Source organism: Bidens hawaiensis, unplaced genomic scaffold (assembly GCF_021521415.1).
Source record: "Bidens hawaiensis isolate Kalapana, Puna unplaced genomic scaffold, B.hawaiensis_p1.1 tig00004192_1, whole genome shotgun sequence".
Lineage (NCBI taxonomy): Eukaryota > Viridiplantae > Streptophyta > Magnoliopsida > Asterales > Asteraceae > Bidens > Bidens hawaiensis.
The window spans coordinates 1,334,370-1,350,851 of record NW_027491249.1 but is presented as its reverse complement, the minus strand read 5'-3'; the positions used below and the strand labels follow the sequence as shown (position 1 = coordinate 1,350,851).

Here is a 16,482-nt window from a genome sequence, read left to right as displayed (position 1 = left end):
AAAAACCGATAAAGGACCGGATTTGGCCGAACTTGGTAGCCAACAATGTGGCTCCGCCACTGCATGTATGTTTATGTGCTAGATAACTCACATATTAACAGAATCAGTTTTACCATAAAACCCACATATGTACATGTATCATCGCCTCACGGCTTAAATGAGTTGCTCTTAAGCTATTCGAGGCTTGTGTTCTAGAAGTTCGAATATTTAATTATAGTTAAATTGGAGCTCCTTTAATAAATGAGCTAGGTTTACATACCACGTTTGATTAAGTCCCAAACATTAACGAATATTTTGTTTAGAATAGTAGTTTTTAATATATATATATATATATATATATATATATATATATATCTAATAAATACTTTTATATATAATTGATGATAAAATTTCCAAATGATATATATTGTGAACTTTTTACAGCACATATACGTTTATATTTGTAGTTTGGTCTTCTCTATAGGAAGAACTAAGAAGTGACATTTGTTAGCTAGTGAGTTTGTTGAACTAATATTGGTTCTTGTATCTTAGGTAAGCAAGCATTAATTCTTCTCCAGCCGTATATATTTACATATCACTTTTCATTATGCAAATTAGGTGCTACATATATTATTTATTAATTGTTATAGATTTGTGAGATGACAAAATAAATTTAAATATAAGTTTTTTTTAGTATTAAAACATGCCGATGGGAGTGGATCTGTTGCATTGCATGACTACTTCACAAGCACCTAATGCATTTCAGTTCTCCCCATAATCTTTGCATTTTTTTCTGATTATCATAATATATATAATCTATAACCCATTTCATGTATGTTATTCTTTTATCCTTATCAATTTTGGATCATGTGATTATGTGAATGAATTGAACCACACTCAAGCTAGTCGAGATCTGTTGGCTAAAAGTTTAAATATAGCCAAGTTAAACGAGCTAGATCATAAGTTTTAGCTCAATAATAAACGAACCAAAACTCAACACCCATCATTTATATATATAATATAACCTAAGAAGCATTATTTAGTATAAGAAGTATAGTTATAATAAAAAATAATTAAATAATATATATATATATATATAATATACAAATATATTAATTAATTAATAAATAACAAATGAGTTAAGCTGAAGTTAAAAAATCCTCATTTTCCAAACTCTAGCTTTAGACACAGATGATAGATTTATAATAAGTCGAGCCCGAAACTACAAGAGCTCGCGCTTGCATTTTCAAAGCACGATCCAAGTTGTAGATTTTTATGATGAACCGAACAAATTTGACCCGACCTGCATTTTTAGAGCACGATCCAAGTGGTATATCAAAGGGGTAAAGTAATAACGTAAACCTATTTATTTCACATCATAAGAAATTATGAATATGACATAAGACGGATAAGAAATAAGGAATGAAAAACTATTTAAATGAAGTGAAATATAATTTAAATATGTTACAAATAAAGTCAAAGTTGATGATAAAATTATATCCAATTAAATAGCAACTAAAGCAAGATTACAAACTAAAAACAAGAGATAAATTATGTTAAAAATGAAAACACTAGGGGTGGTAAGTGTAATATCTAAGAAAAAAGATGTACATAAGTTATATTAGGCCAACCAACCCAACCATGAGATATATAGATATTAAGGGAAATAAAAAGAGACGTTAGTTTCTAAAATATAACAAATATTAAATATGAGCATGTCATGTATATATAAACTATAAACTCTCACCTGTTAACCATAATATTCAAACCTTGCTGCATCAATGGAGGCACCAAATCCGTCGATCAACGAAGCTTACTGGCCGCTACCATATCTGTACTCGTCCTTCACCTCCGTCTGGATCGTTTTCGGTTCTTGCTGGATCATTAACACTTATGTTAATCGCCATTTTCAGGTCATATCTCTATATCTTGCAAACACTGTTCGCTTTCGTATTTTTTGGTTTTCGGTTTTACCATTTGAGTTTAAAACTTTGGGCCGACAATAATGAACTTGAGCCTAAATTAATAACTAGGGATGCAAACAAAAAATGAGCTCGAAATGGGTCGAGCTTTTTCAAGCTCGAGCTAAGCCGAGCCTGAGCCTCAAATAAAGTTTGTTTAGTTATTGAGTCCGAGCTTGAGCTTTGTGTGGGAAGTTCATTTAGCTCGTTGAGCCTTAACGAGCCTTGTATGTTTTTAAGTTTACCTATTCTTGACTTCTATGTATAGGCCTTTAAAAGAACACGAAGACCGGTGTGTTCGTCTATTTAACTTTAATCGAACATAAACATGAACCTCTAATTGAGCAAGTTGTTTTGTTCATTAAGAAAATGGCCATGTTCATGTTCGTCCGTTTAAAACCTTAATGAACAGTTCATGAACAAACAAACTTGAACGAACACAAACCAACGTTCATGAACTACATAACCATAAATAAACAAACTTATAAGAACTGAACTGTAGGTGAACTGTTTGGTTATCCGAAACAAAAAAACCGATCCGAAACATAATTGAACAAACATAAACATAAACACAAACATAAACAGACAGTTTGGTTTTATGTATTACTCTATACATTCGGTTCAGTTTGGTTTTCTCGTTTTTATTACATGCAAAAGGAAAACCAAACCGCAAGTTCGGTTTTTAACTTTTTACAAAAAACATAAAACCAAAGTGTCTGTTTTGTTTTGGTTTGGTTTGGTTTGGTTTTTTCGGTCTTGGATTGTTTTTTCGGGTTCATGCTCACCCCTAATTTGTGTAGTTGTGTGATGGTAATATTAGAGCAGGTGAACAGTTTACAATGGACACTTGCATCAGTTCCTTGTGTTAAATCCTTGCAGCTTGCCTTCTCTTTTCTCTTCTGGTATGTTCTGATCACCTTGATCTGTTAACACGTCGCAAAACAACATGGAATTAAACAAGTTTGGGCTTAACAGGTTTTGTGTCTTAAACAGGTTGACACATTTAAGACCTTTTTAAAGTCATGTCTAAAGTCTAAACAGGTTAAACACCTGTTAAAAATAAAATATTAGTGGATGCCAAAATTTTACTTTAGACATATAAATTTTTGTTATTTTTGTTTCTAATATGTTAAGGATTATCCTGTATATTAATTTAGACTTTTATGAAATTTTGACAACTTTTGTTTCACTACATATATGATATTTATCGTATTCTAACATAGGACTTCGTGTTGTTTAACTTGTTTCTAAACAGCTCATGTCCGTTTTTGGGAAAAACTACATGTTATCGTGTCATGTTCGCGTCTAGCACCACAAGTAATTATGTCTTTAACATGTCGTGTCTTATTGTGTCGTGTTTGACATGTTACCATTGCAGGTATTCATGTTTCTATTTCCAAACATGCTCTCTATGGATGTCATTTGGTGTATATGTAACCGGATTACTATTCGAGACAGCTTCAATCATGTCATTTTTACTAATCGCACACGGCTACTGCATCACTTCTGAGCGTCTTTCAGTATCTGAACGTCGAGCTATGGCTGTACTCGGTTGTGTATACTATTTGATCCTCGTCGGTCACCGAGCATCTATACCTTACTTCTCAGTAAGTCTACATAACTATTATGATAACTACACTTCATTTTCTTTAACAAGATGCTAATTGTTTAAATGTCAAAATTTGCAGATTCTTCTAATGCTTGACTATTTGCTCATATTCTTTGTGATATTTAATCATATTACTCAGAACTTATCACTCTTGAGGGAGCAGTTGAATTATATAGAGGATGAAGATATTCAAGAAATGCATGATGCTGTTTACACCAAATATCTTATGTTCAAGAAGTTTAAAGGCGCGATGCATATTGTCGCTATAGCAGAAATTTCGGTATATTTCTTTACTTAATGCTGATAAACTTAATATCACATGCGGTTTTCAATTTTGACAGAACGAGAAATTTAGTTTAGTGTATACGGATTTCAGATTTTCATCAACATGGACAGTTCGGCTGAAAGCTACTGGATGAAGTTACTAGTTCGCGAGTGGGCCCATTTTTGTATCTTTCTGTATATCGGGTATACAAAAATCGCACCTTTATGCCATTTTTAAAGTTAATGTTGTCGTCGGGTGTGCTAATAATATCTTGCTGCTATGACAGATGGATATTCAGGTCACAAGATTTGGCGCCAAGGTTTTCTGTTATGCCGACTCACAAGTCTAAAAGACAGAGAATTGTTCCTCCTATTTACAGCATTGTATGTTCACAATCATAAATTAAATTAAAAAAAAAAGTTAATTTTTTAAGTGTCTGATAATTTATATTTGATACCACTATGTTATTGCAGGAACTCGATGCAGCGTCTTTTAAAGATTTTAGTAGCCGGGAATGGCAGATTGGAGTTGTAAGTGACTTTTAAAGTATTAAAAACCATTACATTTACAAATTACAGTTAAATATTTTAAGTTTATTAATAATCAGTGATTGTGTTTGCAGCCAACTTGTGAAGACAGGAGCTCGAACGACTCGATTTTGGTAGTGATTCAGCATCCTCATGCATCTAGGCCAGTTTTAAGTAGTTCGGTATCAGTAGTCCATGCAACTGAAGCTATATCTTGTCTAAAAGCCGGTTTATAGTACTTTGTTGTACATGATATCTTTAAACTACAGAGATGACTCATCTCTGTAGTTGAAGCTGCCAATATTGCACAAAAAAAGTGTAAAAATCCATGCGGTTATCCGAAAACAATTGTTCTGTCACTACAAACTATCAAGTTTAAACTGGTTCTCTATATGTACAATTGTACATAACTCAACTCTTTAAAAAAAAAAAAAAAAAAAACCCTTAAAAACGGTTAAAAGAACTCTATTATTGCATATATGAATAATGTTCAGGCAGCCACTGTAACAGCATCCTCAACATCATCAGACTCATCGACAGTCATCTCATCCTTAAACAACAGTTTAAGGTAAGGAAGTACTCTCGGAAGCACGTGTAAGTCTGCGAAGTTAATGCTCATCATATCAAAAGCAATGCATGTTTTGTGCATATAGCTTTGGTCAAAAACCGGAATCTTAGGGTATCTTTGACTGAAATGAGTAAGAATTGTTCGATACGCTCCTGCAGAGTTCCCTACTTCGATGGCTTCTTCTGTCGTACTATGGTTTCTTGCTATTGCTTCCTCCACTAAAGCATCCTCAAAAGTTGCCTGAAATACAAAAATTTCATTAAATCATATTCAGCTTTTAGCGTTAGCATTAACATGTTAGAAACAAATCAGTTTCATATCAAATGCAACAAAGCTAACCAAACCATTTAAACATGTCATAAAATAACCTTTTTATCTATTTTTTTCTACCTTTTTTTATCAAACAGGTTTTGTTTTAGTCGTTTATGATCTCAAAAACAAAAGAAATTATGGAGTCGCACTGAATTTTAAAATTTTGTGTTTACCTTTGCATGATATAATCCTATGTCCTTCTAAAACGTTTACGGCTTCGATCAGGAGAAAAAAACATCTTTTCGTTATATTAAAAAAAATAAACGACATCATATTGCAAAAATAGTAAGCCTTTTTGTTAAAAGAAAAAGGTCCAGGAATGTTTTGGTTGAGTTTTATAAGTTAAGGGGCATTTTGGTCATTTCACCTCCACTGGTGTTACAATGTTTTTCATAAGTTGGAGCATACCATAGAGACCATTCGTGTAATTCTTTCTTATAATAATAATCATACCTCGTGTATGAGAACCGTTGCTCCTTGAGAAGCTTCAACTAACTCAGGGCACGGTCTAGTGTCACCCGAATAAACAATCTTCCACCCGGGTATTATTCTTCCATCACCATCAACTCTATCCACACCTTTTAAAACCACTCCAAACGCTTGATGACAATGCACAACCGGAAAACTGATAACATTTTCCAAACCCGCTTCACCAATCACATTTTTCAAATTCTTAATAATTGTGTCCGATACGTTACCATCCAACATACTAACCCCCCTTTTCCAAAGACTCTGCATTTGACTCCCTTTAGAAAACAAAGCACTTTCAACTTTGTTATTATTTGATTCGAACGATGCTAAAGAAGCCTCGGTTGTATGCCTACAATCAAGAAACTGCATGCCTAAATCTTCAAGTCGTTCATATGCGTCTAGGAATCTTTTAAGTTGTCTAGGCCCGATAACAATTAAGGGTTCGTGAGGTAGCCCCTTCAGCAAGTCACGTCTGAGAGCGAGTATTCTTGCTAATCCCGTGTGGTGGTCTGCGTGGATATGTGAAATCCAAATGCATTTTAAACTTTTGACAGCGTTATCTGCGCCTTCGATACCGTATCTGTTCATGAAAACATTAGCAAAACCTAATATTATTTTATAATGATAACAAAACTTAACATATTAAAATCAACACCTTTACTTATCAAGATTGTCACATCTACCGGATACTAAAAGTAATGCCACAAAAAATGAACTTTATTAAAAGAAAATATTATTACCTTCTTTTCAGCTGGCCCAATGTTCCTTCACCACAATCTAATAACAAACTACCTTTAGAAAAAAGATTGATGAAGATAGAACTAACGTTTCGGTACTTGGACGGTTGAGATGAACCGGTTCCCAAAAGGACAACCTCGACATCTTCTCTTGTAATATTTTCCAAGCATCTGGGAAGAGTGTTTTGATTTAACCAAGGTTCTTCGGTTATGTTCTTGTCACTTTCCGTAGATGTTATCCCCTCACCTGCATCGTCGTCTTCTTCCCAAAGCCGAGAAACTTGTTTGGCAGCATCGGGTATTTCTGGAATTTCTGATATTAGGTTGTTGATGATTTCAACGGGGCCCACTTTGGTTGGTACACCGGATTTGTCTAGTCCAAGTTGTGCATACGGACGCAAATGAAACTGTTTAAACAAATAAAAGTTATATAACTGTTTAGACACGATAAAGAACTGCAAAACGAAAACAAATTTATAGAGACGAACGTTACACTTTTCCTGACTTTAACAACCAACCTCATTTTTAATTGATTTTACCAGTAAATTGCTGATGTGGCATTGATAATGTAACAAAAGATTATAACTGTTTTAACAGGTTTGAAAAAAGATCTTTCTTTAATTCATATTTGAACATAATTAAAAGCAAGTACATTTCTTTTTTGCTCTAAAACTAAATTTGTTTGCTTAAACGGGAAGAGTGTAAATTTCGTTTCTATATCATGCATTTAGCCCAAATTTATATGTAAATCACTAAATATGCACCTTAAGAAGACTTTCAGCAAAAACAGTCTTGGAAAGCTTTAAGTCAGTACCCTGCACGCTTAAAAACGTAAATAATTAGCTAATATGCTCCAACAATATTTTTTTATAATTAATCTTTAAGATATCATAGACTCAAAAAAATACCTCGTTTGAACAATTTGTTTGTTGTCGAGACCAAAAACTGGGAGCTGGGAAAAACTGAGGACATAAATAATTAAGCCTGGCTGCAACTCTTGCACTAGATTGCAAAATCGGTATCTCAATATTTTTCCTGCAAAAATAAAAAAAAAATAAAAATAAAAAAAAAAAAAAAAAAAAACTCATATCAAATTTAAAACTTCATTTACTCTATAAAAAAAAGTAACCCGTTTACTTACATTTGATGTCCTGCAATAATATGCTCTGCGTCGCCAAATCTTGACATCCAGTTTTGATAATCACTAGAGTTTACAACTACCAATGGACTTAAATGAATTACACAATTAACAACACTGTGTTTCTCATTTGAAACATCAGCATAATAACTATCAAGAGATCGTGCAGATAATAATTCTTGAAAATGAGATTGTGTAGGGCAATCTACAAGAATAACAATAGGCCCGGGAACCGAAGGTCCAAGTACATCATCGGGATGAACCTAAAAAGATTCAAGAAAAGTTACATATCAGTTTAGTATGTGGTCGGGTCAAACGGACTGACTACTTGTGGTAATCAATGTACCATGATATCTTTAAAATCCGACTTCACGGATCTCCCTTCTTGTAGTTCACGATATTTGGGCCCGGGTTTCAACCCAAGTGCTCGGGCCTTTTCCAGGTCAAACTTACCCCTAATCTCAGGTAACTCACAAATATATAAAACGGATATATCACTAGACTTTATTGCAAACTCATCTTTGAGCTCGGGTTGCAACAAAATAGCTGATATTTTAACAACTTCATCATTAACAAGGTTAATTAGATCATTGACTTTTTCAGACCTTGGTGATTGACCGAAGCATCGTGTGTGAACCATGGCTGCGTTTGGAATGAAAGATTTCATTGCATCAACTAAATATTTAAAATCCGACGGGCCCCACACATTAACCTTCAAATATTAACCAAACTATATGTTAGCATATGAAAGTTTGAATAATCAAAATCATAATCACCAATTCATTACAATGATACTTACAGACATCCCTTCTTCACCGGTTCCAGCTAATGTCAGTAAAAGACCTGCAAAATAATATTAATGATGTTAAAGTTGATATGCGTTTTCACAATTAATATTCAAAGTTTTAAGAATAATGCACAAACCTGGTAATCCACCCGCGGTTTCAGAGCAGACGCGTGAAAGAAATACGTGATCAATCTAAAGCAAAAATTTCAAGGCATTTTTATTATTACACTTTTAATGTAGATTTAATGTGACTCTTCGTGATGACAAATTTACCTTTGACAACTTAATCTTATGCTCTGTACAAAACCGTTGCAGACCCTGAACAAGTCATATAAAAAACAATATTATTGAAGATCAAAATGCTTAAATAAGTTCATAACAGTATATCAAAATGCTTACTTCTCCAGCATTGAATATAAATCTCTGTTTATCAAAGAACAAAAAGACTGATGGTGATGTATCTTGAGTATCCAAACCTGTTCCTAAAATCTGCAAAATATCAAATACAAATCAAATAAGCCCCTCTAGAACGCACAAAGATCAAGGTCTTGTTCATGTTCGTTCGTTAGGCTTTTATCAAACAAGCGAACAGTTCACGAACACCTGAGAAATGGAATTTCTTGCTCGTGTTTGCTCATTAAAGAAATGAACATGATGGTCATTGCCAATGATTCGCTAACCGGAAGATGGTCATTAAAGACAAGAACATGCTCGTGAACGGTTTCACAAACATAATGAAGGCAAACAATGTTTTATTTGATTTGGCTAACCAAAAGATGGTCATTGTCAACGATTCGCTTCGGCTATCATGTTTGCATTGTCAACATTATTTGTATTCATATGTTAATTTTACATATTAATTAATCCCATAACACTCATATATATTTTCCTTTTATAGTCAATAATTTTGCCTAAATCCATATTACTAAAAAATATTAAAAAACTCTAACGAACAAACATAAGCAAACACATTATCAAAAGCTCACGAACACTATTGAACAAACATGGCCTCCGTCCATGTTTGTTCGTTTAGTTAATCGAATGAAATTCCTTGCTCAAGTTCGTTCATTTATTAAACGAACAAACCTCCGCTGGCCCTCTTTTAAATTTTTTACAAAATATACAAATAATTAAAATGTATATAAACTAACTATTATTATTACTATAATATAAATAAGAACTTCCGGGTGCCGCAAGTGGCCTATTGTGCCACTTGGCCACACCGTATTAGTCAATAAATATTGTTTTTTAGTTCAGTTACCATAATAAACGTAATGGAAATCAACCAAACATTAATTTTTTTGTTTTAGTTCTGGTACCATAACAAACCTGAAAGAAACTAACCAAGTTCACGCGTACTCGCGGCCTTATTTAAAGCCAATGACCGACAACGCTCGGGTTTTACCAATGCGCAATTTTACCGACCAAACCCCCAAAATTTGGTCGTTGGTCCACCTCAATTTTTATAGTTTTTTGTTTTTTAGTTCCGGTACCATAATGTACGTAATCAAAACCGACCGAATTCGTGTCAAGTTACCGCCTCAATGCTCGGGACCACACCGCTTGGGTTTTACCACCGTCCGGATTTGCCAACCAAATAAACATCGTCTTAAATATTTTGTTGTCTTATATGTTAATGTTTATATGTTAATTTGACAAATTATTTTTTTGGGTTTAAACGCTCAAAATTTTCCAATAGTGTCTATATCATAATGAACGCAGCTGATACCGACCGAATTCATGTCGGATCATCGTAATGTTCGGGTTTAACCAACGCCCCGTGTTTCAAATGTTTCAAATGTTGGGGTTTTGCCGGGTAGAAAAACTAGTTCATAAATGAGAAACTAGCGAGCGAAAACCGAGCTCCAGCTTGAAAAATCGACTCACGGGCCAAGCTTGAGCTTTAAAATAAGCATTTGCAGAGTGCTAATGAAGAGATGGATACCTGAACATAAGAAATGGTATTAACAGGATTAAGTCTTCTAGCTTTCAACTTCAACTCTTTAGGTCTACCATAATCTCTGCCTTCAGCTCTTTTCTTATTAAACCCAGAACCCATTCCAAGTTTCTTGCTTTCTTCCACTTCACCCACCATATTACCACTACTACTCATTCTTCTACCAAAACTCAAAGATTTTAAATTCCTTTTGTTGGGTTTGCTTGATGCAAGACAAGTGACAAATGGGTATGACTAAAAAGAGATGGGTTTTTTGGGTTTAATAAAGACAGAGAGGTGGCGGAGGTTTGTGATTGTGGCCACTGCTGGAACCCTAGACAGGGGTTTTACTTGGTTGGTTGGTTGGTTGGTTGGTTTTATGAACTTGGTTTGCTTGTAGTCAAGAGTAATAACATATCAGTAATTCATCATAACAATAAGACAGGAAGCTGGAATAGCTCAGTTGGTTAGAGCGTGTGGCTGTTAACCACAAGGTCGGAGGTTCAAGCCCTCCTTCTAGCGCAATATTTTTGTGAAACACAAGTTATGTTTACGTTTTGGTGACTTGTAACAATTGGTCATTGATACACTTGCAAATTTCAATTCATTTACGTATTTAGAAGAAAACGATTGACCCGTTAACTTGTTTACGTATTTAGAAAAAGTTATTATATTTTTATTTTTGTTTTACCATTTACCGTTTTCTAAAAAGATACACTTGCAATTTTCAATTCATTTTTAAGTTTTTTAATCTAAAAAAAAAAAACTAATTTGTATTACTCATTTACTTGAAAACCTCTAAACTAAATCTGTTTTGTTTAGCACACTTGCTGATAACCCGCTTATAACTCGTCAACATGTATGACTCGTTAAAAAAAGAGTTTAAAGTTTAAACAGGTTGTGTTTGGGTTAACCCGAATTTATATGCATGCGAGTTAGGGTTGAACTCTTTGACATGAATAATAATATGGGATGGGTTGGGTTGCATATTTTAACCCGTCAGCATGACAACACTAACATCCCTATATTTAGTGCGTGTTTTTTTAAGAGAATGTGATATTATTTTTAAGAGAATGAAGGATTATTTCTTTTCAATAACAGAATACACTTGCATGAATGTGATAACCTAGCTAAATACACTTTAATGCATGTTTTAGTAGAATATAATATAATTTTTTGATAATCATAAAAATAAATCACTTAAAGATACATTATTATTAAGAAAATGAAGGGAAAAAAATGGTAAACAAAAATATCAAGACCTCAACATAAAAACCAAAATATCCACTTGTTACATGTGCATTGCCCATATCAACACACCAAAGATAAGATGCATAATAACCACATGTCTACATACACAAACTTATAATGTTTTATCTAACAGCAACCTTGTAAATGGGCACAATTTATCCCATGAATACTTATACCATATCCTCTTTCTCCCACTCTTGCTGTTACAATTTCAAAACCACCATTCAAAAACCTTACACCAAGACACATGGCTACTCGAGGCCCACAATCCGAGCCATGACCGCGGTTCGTGATGGTCAACCAGAAGCTGCACCGTCTCAAGAACCACCTTCTGTCAGTTTAGCTTTTGTTAGTGTAAGTCATTAACATCAATATTAATAATATCAATTTAATTAATCCACATTGTAGGTTACTAAATTTTGCTAGATGATATTTTTTTATAAACGAAATATTGCAGTCTGTGTTGTTACCTGATGGAACGCCCGATGTACATTTTAGAACCACTACGGGTGGACAGAAACTAAGGGATATAATGCTGGATACAAATATTGAATTATATGGACCATATGTAATGCTATTTGCTTTCAATCTTTTTTTTAATTTTTTGTATAATAATATGTATAATGTACTCAATTTGTAATATTACCGAAAATCATTCATTTTAATTCAGTCTAGACCTTTGCTAAATTGCGCGGGAGGAGGAACATGTGGGACTTGCATGGTGGAGGTATTTAAATATTTGATCACAATCAAGATCAACCGAGTTTTAATAAGATTTATCGCGTTGATTTGTGTTTAATTTTGATTATGATGTTAGGTTATCGAAGGGAAGGAGTTGCTTAGTCCACAAACGGATAAAGAAAAAGAGAAACTCAATCGGGTAGACAAACTATAAGTCTATAACCAATATTTTCAGTACTGGACCAGACAGCAAATAGTTGGTGTTTTAAATAATATGAAAATATTTTATGTTTTGTGTGAATTTGAAACTTTTGTAAATATTAAGATTTTAATAAATAAAATTTTGTGTTGTGTGAAATGCAGAACCCGAAGAACTGGAGGTTGGCTTGTCAGACAACGGTGGGGAAACCAGATTCCACGGGCCTGGTTCGTAGTGTAACTAGTTATAATTATTGAGTTCGGGTTTTTTTCAACCAAGGATTTATAACAGATTAAGGGAAAATTGGTTTACGAAAATGCAGGTTGTGATTCAACAACTACCAGAATGGAAAGGGCACGAATGGACACTCGGAAAAGTACCCCCTCCGGAATCTTGATTTTGTTGTTTAATTTCTTGATATGTAATGTTGTAAATGATGAGCATGAGTATGGTTATAGTGTTGCAATATTGGGACATTCATGAATACTATAAAGGCAAATCCAAAACTAGTTGAAATATATTTTGGGCCTAGCTTAGGACCGGGCTTTGCAGACCTGTTTGCTGAGCCAGGTGTAATCTTTATTATCGGAATAGACCTGACTTTAGGCCATTGCGATAGGTCCCAACTCGGACTATGAGAATTCTAGCTTAGGCCTAGTTGGTCTAAAGATCGTCCATGTGCTAAGCTGGTTGTCTGAGCTTGGTACCAACCATAACCAACATGTCGAGGCTTAATCGGAATGAGCCTGGTTTTGGCCCATCTCCAGTTGGTCCCCAAACCGTTGAAATAAAAGAAAATGACTATGAGAATCCACCAAGCCCATGGGCAAAAGAAGTTGTATATTTCAAGTTGGAGAATTGGAGAATTCAATCTTGGCATTAAAAGTTTAATTGTAATATATATTTCAAACTTTTACATGGTTTAATAAATCACAAGGACACAAATAATAGAAAATTTCTTTTGGTAAATGTTTTAAAGAATAAAACTCTACTGGATTATTCTACAAATAAATGGAAAACAAAACTACAAATAAAAAGCTGTAACATTTTTAGCGATTTGAATTTTAGTTTTATAAACAAGTGACTGAACCTAACTAAGCTTTGTCTAGCATGTCTTGTAGCTAGCCTTTTCAAACAAACCTCATATGTTGGGCTTTTTGAGGGCATCTTCATGGTTATTAGAAGAAAACAAAAAACCTTAAATTTGAAGTTTTTCTTTCTTTTTTCTTTTTTTTCTAAATTTGAAAAACTTTAAAAGAAATAAGTAATTGTATGACTAGTGTTTTGAAAACTAAGGGTGTAAATGAGCAAAGCCGAACTCAAGCTCACATAAGATTTTGGCTAGCTTTATTTCTAACACTCTGGTTTCACTCGTTTATTATTTACGACTATTTAATTATTTTATTTATATGCATGGATAATTATAGTTTTATACATAATAGAACATATAATATGTATTGTTTAGCTGTTTTTATCATAGTTATAAAACTTACTTTTTAGTGAACTATATCGTATTAAACAAAAATATTATGTTTAAATAAATGAGTCTCGTGTAGGATCACGAGCCTAGTTAAACTCGGTATATGAAACTCAGTCTTAACTCTCAAACCCATATATAGATATTTATTATAAGAAACTAATTAGAAATTGACATGAAATTAAAATTTTGGTAGAAGTCTTACATATTACATATCCCACACGTTGTAATCACATGCATTGCCCACCCACTCACTATGTTCTGTTTTCTTTAACTTAATCGAAAAAAACAACCCAAAGAAGCCCATACCCTACCAAACAAAACTGCACACTCATTTGCAAAAGAAAACAATAATTGGATAGATTACTCATAGAGTGAAAATAAAACAAATAACTTATGTACTCTTGCAATTACAAGAGCCTGGAATCATAATATTTAACACATAACAAAAGCATTGGAAATTTAGTAGTCATTGGTGAGGGGAATATGCTCATTAGAAATGAACACATTCGGGTAAATGGCTCCGGCTAAGCCACCGCCAATGAGGGGTCCAACCCAGTAGATCCAGTGTCCAGAGAAGTTGAAGCTAGCCACAGCAGGCCCGAAAGATCGGGCTGGGTTCATTGACCCACCCGAGAATGGGCCTGCTGCCAAGATATTGGCACCAACAATGAACCCAATCGCAATTGGCGCAATTGTGCCCAATGCACCCTTCTTAGGGTCACATGCGGTTGCGTAAACAGTGTAGACTAACGCGAATGTGATGATAATTTCAAAAACCACTCCTTGAAGTGCTCCCACTCCTACTGCAACACCGTGTGTAGGGACGGCCTGAACAGAATTTAGAAGACATTGTTTAGAATATCATATAATTACGAAAATGTCGAAAATGTCAATGCGACAAGATGTATTATTGTTGTTGTTACCAGTCCTCCGGTGACGAAACTGAGAAGGAAGCATGCGACAGTAGAGCCGAGGAGCTGGGCGATCCAGTAGAATAAACCGGTTATGATAGTGATCTGCCCGCCAACGGCCAATCCAAAGGTGACAGCTGGGTTTACATGGCCGCCAGAGATGTTGGCGGCAATAGAAACCGCGACAAATAAGGCAAGTCCATGGCAAAGTGCGACTGCTACTAGACCAGGTGGATCCAGGGCAGCATCAGCTGTTAATTTGGCTGTCACAAAATAAAGAAAACATAAATTATAATGTTCATGAAGATTTTAATATTGTATTATTGGTCAGTATTTAAAAGGTTACAAATGAGGATAAATAATTAATTCCAAAAGTATCTAACCAAATACAATCTTTTATTTATAGAAGACATAATTATATATGGTAATTTAAACACAAATAATGACTAGTAATTACTCTTTTAACGTGGATAGCAAATAGGGATAGTAAAAATAACGTTAATTGGACCGAGTGGATATAAAAATCCTTCTTGTGTAATTGAACTTTGTTTATTTCCTAGCTTTTGCTACTTTCGTTATTATAAAAGTTGTTTGAAAGAAAAATGACTATGTGAAGTATGAAGGTACCGTAAGCGATGGCTGAGCCGACACCCGCGAAGACGAAGAGCAAGGTGGAAATGAACTCAGCAATGTAGGCCTTGATGGAGCTAGAGCTGAAAGAATCATCAAAACTACCAAAGGCGATTGCAGGCATTTTGGTAGTGGTATTGAGGTAAATAGCTTATAATAAATTATTAGCTCGTTTGAAAAGAATAGGAGACAGAAGGAGCCTTTATATACTAGAGGTTCAATAATGATGACGTGGATATAATATGATAATAATTAATAAATGTAGATATTCACAAATTTGAAAACAAATTAATGTAACATTTTATTAAGTAAAATCGTACTTAAATAAATTAATGACTTTTTTAAAACTCAAGAGTAATTACATGTATAGGTGGAACCGTAGAAGTTACCTAAGACAATGTTCGTGTATCTACTATGACTCGTATATCTTACACTCACTACAAATCCCATTATGTGTGCCTACATGAATTATAAAGTTTGTGGATTTGGTATTGATAGATGCTCGTTTTCTAAATTTCATGTTTTAAATAGAGGTATTTACACAAAGAAAAGCTTATCATAAGCTGACCAAACTCAATTTGTATATAACACTACTAGAAAATTGAGCAATTGCCACCCAAATTTGCTACCGAAAAAAACGGTAGCAATTTTTGTGACCGATTTAGCAAATTTTATTATTTGGTCTACAAATTATGCCAATTTTGTGGAGTGTTGTTCTGGTCCTGTTAATATAAGCTTTTGAACTTCAATTATTGGTTGATTATTTGAAGCAGCACTTTCTTTATGATTTATTATGTTTGGTGAAATATTTGAATGATTCTTTGTGTTGTTTGGTTTATTCAAAAGTCTAATATAAACTTTTCAATAGACATATATATATATTTGTTTTTTCACTATATATATATATATAATGTGTGTGTGTGTTAACGCTAACTGTTTGTGATAATGTTGATAATTTCTTTCTTTAACCTCACTAATACAAAAGTTGATCAAATTGTTGACTAAACATGGTGTATGAATCTACTACATTGTTATTGTTT

The 16,482-nt window shown here is 33.8% G+C and overlaps 4 protein-coding genes and 1 non-coding gene across 7 annotated transcripts; 3 read left to right on the top strand and 2 right to left on the bottom strand.

Annotated features, from left to right (window-relative positions):
* Nucleotides 1-1,754: 1,754 nt before the first annotated feature.
* On the top strand, nucleotides 1,755-4,608 carry LOC143625645 (uncharacterized). Of its 2 annotated transcripts, none has more exons than XM_077095930.1 (8): nucleotides 1,755-1,892; nucleotides 2,766-2,842; nucleotides 3,319-3,547; nucleotides 3,713-3,829; nucleotides 3,926-4,017; nucleotides 4,101-4,197; nucleotides 4,288-4,344; nucleotides 4,437-4,608. In XM_077095930.1, the coding sequence occupies exons 1-8, from the start codon at nucleotides 1,761-1,763 to the stop codon at nucleotides 4,575-4,577; spliced, it is 942 nt and encodes a 313-aa protein (XP_076952045.1). In that variant the 5' UTR covers nucleotides 1,755-1,760; the 3' UTR covers nucleotides 4,578-4,608. The 2 variants fall into 2 exon arrangements, with proteins under 2 accessions (XP_076952045.1, XP_076952044.1); XM_077095929.1 differs by having other exon boundaries at nucleotides 3,629-3,829.
* A 140-nt stretch (nucleotides 4,609-4,748) lies between these two features.
* Nucleotides 4,749-10,458, bottom strand: LOC143625644 (tRNAse Z TRZ4, mitochondrial-like). The gene is made up of 12 exons (XM_077095928.1): nucleotides 10,300-10,458; nucleotides 8,754-8,843; nucleotides 8,628-8,672; nucleotides 8,492-8,546; nucleotides 8,367-8,410; nucleotides 7,914-8,279; nucleotides 7,571-7,830; nucleotides 7,338-7,464; nucleotides 7,194-7,244; nucleotides 6,433-6,836; nucleotides 5,675-6,272; nucleotides 4,749-5,149 (listed from the first exon to the last, which is right to left on the bottom strand). The coding sequence occupies exons 1-12, from the start codon at nucleotides 10,447-10,449 to the stop codon at nucleotides 4,832-4,834; spliced, it is 2,508 nt and encodes an 835-aa protein (XP_076952043.1). The 5' UTR covers nucleotides 10,450-10,458; the 3' UTR covers nucleotides 4,749-4,831.
* Nucleotides 10,459-10,738: 280 nt separating this feature from the next.
* TRNAN-GUU (transfer RNA asparagine (anticodon GUU)) lies at nucleotides 10,739-10,812 on the top strand. The gene has a single exon. It is a non-coding gene; the product is annotated as a tRNA-Asn (tRNA).
* An 870-nt stretch (nucleotides 10,813-11,682) lies between these two features.
* LOC143625643 (photosynthetic NDH subunit of subcomplex B 3, chloroplastic-like) lies at nucleotides 11,683-12,905 on the top strand. Of its 2 annotated transcripts, XM_077095926.1 has the most exons (6): nucleotides 11,683-11,895; nucleotides 11,999-12,109; nucleotides 12,212-12,268; nucleotides 12,359-12,421; nucleotides 12,586-12,648; nucleotides 12,744-12,905. In XM_077095926.1, the coding sequence occupies exons 1-6, from the start codon at nucleotides 11,686-11,688 to the stop codon at nucleotides 12,816-12,818; spliced, it is 579 nt and encodes a 192-aa protein (XP_076952041.1). In that variant the 5' UTR covers nucleotides 11,683-11,685; the 3' UTR covers nucleotides 12,819-12,905. The 2 variants fall into 2 exon arrangements, with proteins under 2 accessions (XP_076952041.1, XP_076952042.1); XM_077095927.1 differs by lacking the exon at nucleotides 11,999-12,109.
* A 1,416-nt stretch (nucleotides 12,906-14,321) lies between these two features.
* Nucleotides 14,322-15,598, bottom strand: LOC143625663 (aquaporin TIP2-1-like). Its single transcript, XM_077095947.1, has 3 exons — nucleotides 15,440-15,598; nucleotides 14,825-15,075; nucleotides 14,322-14,729 (listed from the first exon to the last, which is right to left on the bottom strand). The coding sequence occupies exons 1-3, from the start codon at nucleotides 15,564-15,566 to the stop codon at nucleotides 14,361-14,363; spliced, it is 747 nt and encodes a 248-aa protein (XP_076952062.1). The 5' UTR covers nucleotides 15,567-15,598; the 3' UTR covers nucleotides 14,322-14,360.
* Nucleotides 15,599-16,482: the final 884 nt, after the last annotated feature.